Raw genomic sequence first — 9,593 nt, 5'->3', positions numbered from 1 at the left:
CTGCCTCTGCCTCCCGAGTGCTGGGATTAAAGGCGTGCGCCACCATGCCCGGCAATTATTTTTAAAAGTAAGTAGGGTTTTCAAAGTAATTAAGTTTTGGAGGAAAAGGAAGATGAGGGTATCTGCTAGTGCCAGTACAACACGGACAAATTTGGTGGGACACTTGATGCTGAGTCTTTCCATAAAGAAATTTGGAAAGTAAGTTTCAAGGGCTTTATTTATATCACGACCCTTTAACAGAGCTACTGTACTTCTGGGAAGGTAAGGAAAGCTTCCCCAACACAGGAGGTGTCCATGTGCACACATCTGGAGAAGAGGGCGGGGCAGCAGTAGAAACAGGAACCAGGGTCCAACAGCAGGGTGACCGAAGGGTCAAGCATCACTGCTCCATCCCACAGACCAGTATGACGTGACCACTAAGACAACATTATGCTAAGATTTACACAACAACAAAATAGCACAAACCACAATGAAACCACCGGCTATGGCTCTGTGGCCATCCAATACATCTGCCCCCCTTCTCTCTGCATTTCTGTACCCACAGTTCACTGACTCTTCTCTAATAACTTCAAAATTAGTAACTGTTTCCCCACAGTTGGCCACCCCTTTAAACTTCTCCCTTTCTCATATGACTGTGAGCCCCAGAGCTATCTGGCTGCTTATGTTCTTGTTAGTCCAGCCTTGTAGCATCTTTTTATGCTAATACCCACTTGTCCACAGTCTGGGCTCTGACACGACATTTTTCTCCTCACAACCAACCTCCCCATGGGCTAGCCACACAGACTGGGAAGCCAGGTCTGAAGGTTAGACACACAGACCCTGTTGGCCTTCCTGTCTACTCAGTCTCAGGTCTGGACGTTGGGTTCTTGGGGTCTCCTCATCTTGGTGCTAGGTCCCTCTGCCCAGGAAGCCCTATCCTGCTTCCAGGGAGCCGCTGTTTCTCAAAGTCTGACTCTTCGTCACTGCCCGGCTGCTGCCTGCCAAGCTGGCCCTGGTGGGCCTAGGAACCATGCTCTGTGCTGCCAGCTGTAACTCAGCTTCATTTACTTAGACGGTGCATTCAGATATGGTCACGTCCACAGTAAGAAGCTCCCAGGGCTGCCATGCACTTAAGGTGTACAGTCTACCTATCACGTGCCCTGTCCTGAAGCCTTCTGTCAGCCTCTGCCTAGCGGTCTAGGGGTTGTGTAACTTTCTGGCAGGTGGCATCTCTGGCCTTGACCTGACAGTCGGTATATTACAGCAGGTTTCCGACAGCTGGAGATGAAAGTGTTGTTCAAACTGGGTCAGTACCCAGGGCCCCAAACCATGTTGGCTTCAGAAGGCCTTTGGCAGAACCTGAAAGGATCAACATCTGAAGCAGGAGCTGCTTCTGTGCCTGAGGTAGAGATCAGCTTCATCCGCTGCTGCCAGCTCTCTGGATGGCATCATGGTGCAAGACTTCTCAGGAAAAGGCACACAGATGGCCACGACTTTGCCATTTGCCAAGTGACAGCCAGGACTCATTTATGTTAATCTATTGGTTGTTAACAGAGAAAGTGCCTCAAACTAATTATGAACCGCTAAACCTCAGTTTTCTGTAATGGTCATCAGAGACTAATGACACTAACTTCTGTCTTGCTTGAAAGAAAGAGCCCTTCTATCAGAGCCCCGAATGACTTAGCAGTCCAGGGAGCATGCTGAGTATTCCAAGTGGGTGGGGGGAGTGGCAAGGACAGTGGAGGAACAAATGGATGGACCAAAAAGGACCAGAAGAAGGCAGTATGGCCAGTGGAGTGGACATGAGGATGGGTAGATGAAATGGGGGGGTGGCACAGCGGAGCAGAGAGGCTCTGCAGAGAGGATGCCTCTGTGTCATGTGTGTGGGGAGGCGAGAGCAGAGGAGGCAAGAGGGAGCTTTTGCAGTGACAAGGACAAGGGCTATTCCAGGGCTGAGGTGGGGTATGGGAATAGGTGCTTGCCTAACCTGGGCAAGGATGGGACACAGCTCTGGATGACTGGGCTTGGGCTGCTGAGATGAGCTGTCCGTGGGAGCCCACGGGGACAGAGAGAATATATATGCTCTAGAGCGGACATATATGCTACTTATCATTGGATGAAAGAGCCAGGGGTTGGGGAGAGAGGTCTGTGCTGGATGGAGGAACTGGACCTACCAGCAGGTAGGGTGACTCTCCTGGGTACCCTGAAGCCTCTAGGGGAAGGAGACTCGGAACAGATAGTGTTCAGGGAGCCAATCAGAATGCTGCAGAGCTGCTGTATAGGATGGCAATCTGGGCAAAGTCTGGAGCTGCCAATAGAGGGGGTGGCAAGTCTGATGGGGGAAGAATGTGCTTTGGAGATTTAACCATCCAAAACTCTCTTGGAAGTGTAGTGTAGCTGCCACTGTGACAGGCTCAGATGAAATAGTCCAGAGACATGCTCTGCCTGTCTCTCTCTCTCTCTCACCATCTGCAGTGGGACATGCTGTTGCTGTCTTGGATGTCTCAGCTTCCAAAATCTTTTTTGTTTGTTTGTTTGTTTGTTTGGAGACAGGGTTTTTCTGTGTAGCCCTGGCTGACCTGGAATTCACTCTGTAGACCAGGCTGGCCTCGAACTCAGAAATCCACCTGCCTCTCGAGTGCTGGGATTAAGGCGTGTGCCAGAATCTTGAGAGCTATATTCTGTACAGTTGTCCCAGCCTCAGGCCTGTTATAACAATGCTCACAGTCTAGGGTGGGGGCCTAAGGGTAGAAGCATTTAGTAGGGCCCAGACTCTCTACTGGAGGCCTCTTCAGCTAGACACAACCTACCTTGAACTGTGGCCTTGGGTAGGTCCCTGCCTCCCTCATTGAGGCTGTCCACACAGTGACAGCTCTTCCTGTGAGGGGCTGCCTGCCATAGTGCACCATGGAGGTTTTATAGCTCAGGGTAGAGCCAGGTCTGATGTGCATCCTGGATGCTGGCAGCCTTCTCATGGCAAAGGGTTTATTATCAACGGAAGAACCACCGGCCTTCTAGAGAGCCCTGCCTCACACTTCTCCCCAAAGGAAGCGATGGATCTCATGCTGCTTGCGGGAAGGTGAAATGTAGACGACACATGTCACTGATGTGGTCCCCTAGGAACCCAGGTAGCTCCCCTGACCGTACCTGCTGTAAGGAGGTGAATACTGTCTCCACGAATTGCTCAGGATTGTCCTTTCCAGGCTTAAATTTGTCAAGCTGCTTTATCACAATCTCAATGCATTTTTCATAGTAGGTCATCTTTGGAGCAGGGTCCTAAGACACACCAACACAAGTCACGTTACCCACAGCCTCGGAGTCGCCAGTTTAGCTGTTGGCAGTAGTAGTTGCAGGACCCGTCTCCACACCAACAGGAAGTCCACGAGGGTTCTGGGTTCAGCAGTGAGACTTTGGAGGTAGGGGTTTGGGCTCAGGTAAACTCAAACCCACTATTTGGTTAGTTCATCTTAGGCCTCTGCTGCACAGGGTGACTGTCTGGCCTCGGTGGGCTCACTGTTAGGTCACTACTTAGCCCCAGTCTCAGCCCTCTGTGCCCTAGGTTTCAAGGCAGCCACCAAAGCCTCACAGGCAGGTTGTGAGTAGGGTGACCCCTAGAATGGGCTCAGGTCAGAAAGCCGGCCTCTGAACACTCCTCCGTCCAGGTGGGTAGCTGGTTTCTCAGCAGGTTCTACCCAGAGCAGGCAAAGATGACAGAATCAGGAAAGACTGGGGAGTTCCCAGGTGCTGTGGCATGTGAAGAGCATGACCCATGCTCACACATCCAATAAATAGAAATAGTAAGAAACATTTCAATTAAAATGAAAAATAAATAAATGGCGAGAGCTGAGCACTAACACGCATTCGCCCCTCGGTTTCCTAACTGTGCACGTGATGTGACCGGCTGCTGCGTCTCCTGCTGCTTTGACCTCCCTATCAGGATGGGCCATGACTTGAACGGTGAGATTAAATAAAACCTTTTCTCCCTGAAGTTGCTTTTGCTAGTATTCATCATAGAAACAGGACAAGAAAGCAAGGTCCCCTGTATGAAGGCCAGTCCTGGCCAGCCATGCCAGGCCTAGTAGCTTATCTTTGAAGATCAAGGAGCTATTCTAGGTGGTCAAAGTACCAATGAGAGCTTAAGAAAGAAAGAAGAGAGAAAGAGGACAGGGATATGCTCAGAACTGAAGGATGCAGCTTTCCAGAAGGGCGAGGCCTCTGCAGAACTCACACTAAGTTAGGGTACTACAGTGCTCTCAGCAGGGATTGGGATTAGAACCAGAGGGTCATCTGTCAAAGGTCCTGCTTGACCCCTGAGCAATCCAGAGGAACAGGCAGGGGTCTGGGAAGCTGAGGTTGAACCCAAGGGAATGTGGTTGTGGAGGAAATGCAGATGGCTCTAAGTCAGTGTTCTTAACCTTCTTAATGCTGTGACCCTTTAATACAGTTAGTTCCTTGTGTTGTGGTGAGCCCCGACCATAAAACCATTTTCACTGCTACTCCAGCGCTGCAGTTTTGCTACTGCTGTGAATCGTAAATGTAAATATCAGGATACCTGATGTACGACCCTGTGGAAGAGCTGTTCAACTCCCAAAGGGGTCGAGACACACAGATTGAGAATTGCTGCTCTAGGGTAACAGCTGGTGCATGCCAAGACAAAGAAGCCAGAGGAAGAGGATGGGGTTTTCCTGACATCTTTGGGGGATGCCTCTCTGTGGAGGAGCTACCAGGGAAGCTTCAGTGAATAGTTAGGGGGGGAAGGCTGGGATCACTGAGGACCAGAGCCCCGTGTACCCTGGCTGCATTCTGGGCCAGCATAATCATAACGAGGGCTCGACAGGGCTGCAGACACACAGGCACCACCAGCCTCACTGAGAAAAAGACCTCATGGAGTCTGGAAACTCCATGAAGCCCTGGTACCATGAATAGGCTCTAGGGGCGCAACAAGGAAACTCCATAGGCACCCAGGAAAGGCACAGCTAGGACTCCATCCCTGCTCAGCCCATGACGACAGGTAACAGGGCAACTTTTCTTAGGCCTAGAAACTCTCAGGGCAATCTCATGGTAGCTTCCTCCTGGGTCAGTGGGGGCTCTGATGATAAAAGGCAGGAGGAGACATATCACGCACAGTTCCACACCTGTCAAATGAAGCCAGGTATGGCATTCATGTAGGGAGAGATCTAGGGCTGACCTGCACCCTGTGAAACCGCCTCCCTGGAGACTGTCCACAGGAGCCCTCTACCCTATAAGGACCATTTACTGTTGGAGGGCTGGAGGGTAGGAGAAAGACTCTGAGGGCTCCTAGGGTCCTCTCCCTCTCTGGTCACTCAAGTTACCTCTACTGAGCTTCCTGGTGAGAGACTTGAATGCTGAGAGGAGGCTTCTGGGAACTCCTGCCTACTCTGCTCCCCCACTGCATGATCATTCTGAATGAGCAATAGATGGGCTTCATGCCCAGTGGCCATTTCACCCTCTCTCTGAATGTGGCTTCTCTTGGGAGGGACAGAAAAGGCCAGACATTTAGCTATGCTGACATGGTTAGATTCAAGCACAGGAGGCCAGGATCATTTTCTGGGACATTGCTTCATAGACTGGGAGACCTGTGGCTTCCCCTCTGGCTCTGTGTGTGTGTGTGTGTGTGTCTATCTGCCTGTCTGTCACGGAGGGGGAGGGAGGGCTCCATGCTGAGTGAGCCTGGTGATCTGGCGTTATTCAAGGAGTTGGAGCGAGAGCCCCTCCCTGAGACTATACCTGCCAGGCAGTACCCTGGAGGTCTGCTCCTGTCCTGGCTCTACCCCTTGTCTGGTCAGTTCTGCAAGCCCTGATGTCATTGGCTATGCAGGACCTTTGCCCTCTTTATCTGGAACAGTTCTTGGGGCCCTTTGTTCCACTCGGGATCTCTCCTAAGTAGAAAACAATCTCAGACACTCCAGGAATCTTGGCTAAAGGCAGCCTGTGGGTGTGGGGAGGTCCTTCCTCCTTTGTGTGTTTGTATGTGTGTGTGTGTGTATGTGTGTTGCCGGGGGGGGCTTGGGGGGATGGGGGTGAGGGTGAAGAGGGAGGATAGCTGGACTCCTGCAAGCATTTACCAAGTTCTCCAACTCCTAGTTACTAGTGTCCTGGTGGCAAACACGGCATTGACAGGTAGCTCTAGAGAGAACATTAGTTCTGAAAAGATTATCCACCTCTATAGTTTTCAGGGCCCCAGCAAAACAGTTTTTCCCAGCCAGGTGCAGCTAGTGGACAAAAGACATGTCTAGACACACTAAGCACTGGCTCTCACTTCCCATGCCTCTGACAGTATCAGAGTCCTTGCTGGAGGTGGCAGGGTGCAGGCTGCCAACTCAATCAGTGTCGGTTACTTGTGTGCATGGAATCCTTCCCCCCCCCGCCCCCCCGCCCCCCCTCCCCGCCTCACTTTTGAGATAGAGGATGTGTCTATGTGAAGTCCTAATTACATCCACCTAGTCTCCCAGCCCGGCCCCTCCCAAGGCACCAAGACTGAGCTGAGGTTCCTGAGGGCATTGGGTGGGGTGGGAACAGCAGTGGGCCCCAGGGCTTTAGCTTTGTCTGTTGTGGGAGAAGTGGAGAGGTGAGGTCTCAAGAGTCTGTTCCCACGTTCTGTTGCTGTGGGACCCAGAGGGGTCTCTCAGCATGTGACAAGTTTCAGTCCAAAGTCTTCTCTTTCACTGGGGTCTTTCAGTGGCTTAGAAGTCTCTTTCTTATGACCCCTGAACCTCAAATCCTCCACCCTTTCTCTACCCATTAGTTTAGGGGAATCTCTCAACATCGAGTTACCAGCTTACACTGCCTTCTCTGCCTGGGAGTCCCTCAAGGAAACCTCTGAAGTAAATTAAATATTCATTAAGTCTTGGTAAGTGTGGTGAGCAGGTCCCCACCTGTCACCTAAACCTGGCCTAGGCCTAGAGTGATCTATGAAGGGTGAACACAAAAATAGAAAAAGGTGTAAGTAGCTAAGGCAGGTTCCTCATCTGATCTGAAAGACAGTCACAGGTGGCCAGGATAAAACCGACAAGAACACACCGACTAAACTTAGGACCTCCGATATCTAGGTTTCTGTTACCGAGTTTTATCTAAGCCCAGACTGATTTAAAAAAAAAAAAGTTAGGGTTGTTGAAATGGCTCAGTGGTTAAGAGCACTGACTGCTTTTTCAGTCCCCAACAACCCAACCGCATGGTAGCTTACAACCATCTATAATGTGATCTGATGCCCTCTTCTGGCACACAGGTGTATATGCAGATAGAGCACTCATGTACTTAAATAAATAAATCTTTAAAAACAAGTCTCTTATGATTAGACAGTTTCGTACATGTGGACAATATGCTTTAACCTCACTCATCCCACACAATGACTTTCTTTTCCTTTCTTTTTTTCGAGACAGGGTTTCTCTGTGTAGCCCTGGCTGTCCTGGAACTCACTCTGTAGACCAGGCTGGCCTTGAACTCAGAAATCCGCCTGCCTCTGCCTCCCAAGTGCTGGGATTAAAGGGGTGCACCACCACTGCCCTGCACACATTGACTTTATAAATTGTCTGCTTTTACTAATTTTTACTAACATGAGTCCTTTATACAAGACGTTTCAGTTTTATTGTCTCATTTAACTGGGGGGATAGATTCTCTGACAGTATTTTCTAAGGAAACAAGAGAACAAGCCCATGTTGAGGAGTTTGGAGTGGGGAATCTGGTTCCCTATCCCCAAAGAGATTTTCTTTCTGTGAGAGCCTGGGGTGTGGCCTCAAATGCCTCACTTGCTCTGTCAAAGAAGTGAGGTATAGGAGACCAGTACACACATAGCCCAGGACCCAGAGCGAAGAACACAGGCAGGCAAAGAAAGCGTTTTTATAGACTCCCAGTTAAAGACCTAGGAGTGGGGCTCAGCCAGAAAGCACTAGCCTAAAAAGCCAGGCCTTGGATTCTATCGTCAGCACCAAGGAAAACAAAACCAGAACAGAACACAGAGCAAATGTCCTGGACACAGTGCTGAGAAGTGGCTGCTCTTCTTTCTCCACAGGTTTAAGGCAGCAGTCCGTGACGGCAGGGAGCCAAGGTAGCAGGAGCCTGGCCAATGACCACACTGCATGCAGAATGTGAAAGGAAACAAAATACATCCAGTGCACAAAGGGAAACAGAGGGATGGCGGCATCCTAAGGCTCGGCTCCCCTTCTCCACAGCAATTGTAATCATTGTGAACAAACCAGGATCCCTGGTGGGACACCCAGCCCATGGACTGGTCCTGCTCACAGTTAAGGTGGGTGAGTCTTTCCACAGGGTTAAGGTAATCAAGATTACACCCTCCCATCTAGGCAGGCATGTCCAGTGGTCTCTCAGGTTGTCTAGGTCCTATCGACATGCTAACTATCATTAGATACTCTGATGGGAATTAGAGTATTAGATTTTCCTTTTTCAGTAAGTTTCCAATCTGGAAGCCCAGGTCTTGGGCTGAATTGATGTGGCTGTGTTGCCCAAGGTGCCAGGGAGTAAAGACTGCTTCCTGCTCCCCTGCTAGGGAGCCCGTGTGTCTCTGCAAAAAGGGTGGGTCAAGTGCCCGAGGCTGACCTGAGTCAGGGAGGATGGAAGAAATCAATTCAAGCCCTCCCTGGTCCAGAGTTGACCTTGGTAGAAGGATCCAAATGGAATGGACCAAAGAACCAACCTGTAGGTGGGAGGGAGCTCCCAGGAGCCAGCCTGACCCTCTGCTCACTGTGTGGTAGAGGCTGCCTTGCAGGGATCTGCACACCCACCTGGGGCAAAGAGCAGGTGCCTTGTGAGGGTGGGCAGACTCTGAATCCCCTCTGAAATTCACCTAAAGTTTGAGCAAAACACTCATATCTGCAACTGGAGAACAGGCATGGGCTCAGGCCAACTCTGAAGCATGCTTCGAGCACCTCAACTCTACACTAAGTTATGTTTTAATTTTTCTCTTGTTTATTTTTATTTTGGGGGAAGGTGGTCTTGATATGTAGTGGAGTCTGGCCTCAAAATCTCCATCCTCCTGCCTCTGCTTCCTCAGTGCTGGGATCACAGGCCCACATATCCACAGCCAGACTCAGCTTTACTTAAAATAATTGTCTGTTTACTTGCTTTTAGTGCAGGAGACAGAACCCACAGCATCTCCTACACTGGGTAATTGGTCCAATACTGAGCCACAGCTCAAGAATCTCAGTATTATTTAGTTTGTGGGTGAGAATTGAGATCTAACTCTTAAGTGGATTGATTTCCTTTAAATATGGCTCTTTAACTCCATTCTCGAATCAGGGCTCAATGGTCTGGCCCTTGAGGTAACCTGGAAGGCAGGCTGAAGCAAGCAAGGAAGGTTCGTTTCTATCAGATGCAATCCACTTCAACAGTCTTAGGCCATATCAAACATATGTTAGTGAAAGCACCCTCTTTCCCCACAACTAAAGCTGCTCTGCTAAGTGTGGCTACTGTTGAGGTTTTGTCTTTTACTGTGTATCACAATGTTAAGTGTTGGGGGAGGGGCAAGACCAGGAGTCTGCACATAGACCTAAGTGACCCTGCCCCCAGGTTATTTCTGATTGGTATATAAAGATGCCAATAGCTAATAGCTGAGCAGAAGAGACATCGGTGGGGTTTAG

General features: G+C 50.0%; 1 protein-coding gene across 2 annotated transcripts in view; it reads right to left on the bottom strand.

Moving 5' to 3' along the window:
* Cfap99 (cilia and flagella associated protein 99) overlaps positions 1–9,593 on the bottom strand; it is a 39,718-nt gene that overhangs the window by 27,603 nt on the left and 2,522 nt on the right. For both annotated transcript variants that reach the window (XM_021163932.2, XM_021163933.2), the window contains exon 2: positions 3,127–3,255. In XM_021163932.2, coding sequence (XP_021019591.1) covers positions 3,127–3,240 — 114 coding nt within the window. In that variant the 5' untranslated portion in view covers positions 3,241–3,255. The remainder of the gene's footprint in view (positions 1–3,126; positions 3,256–9,593) is intronic.

The sequence above is a fragment of the Mus caroli genome, chromosome 5 (assembly GCF_900094665.2).
Source record: "Mus caroli chromosome 5, CAROLI_EIJ_v1.1, whole genome shotgun sequence".
Classification (NCBI taxonomy): Eukaryota; Metazoa; Chordata; class Mammalia; order Rodentia; family Muridae; genus Mus; species Mus caroli.
This window is presented reverse-complemented; position numbering and strand designations above follow the sequence as displayed.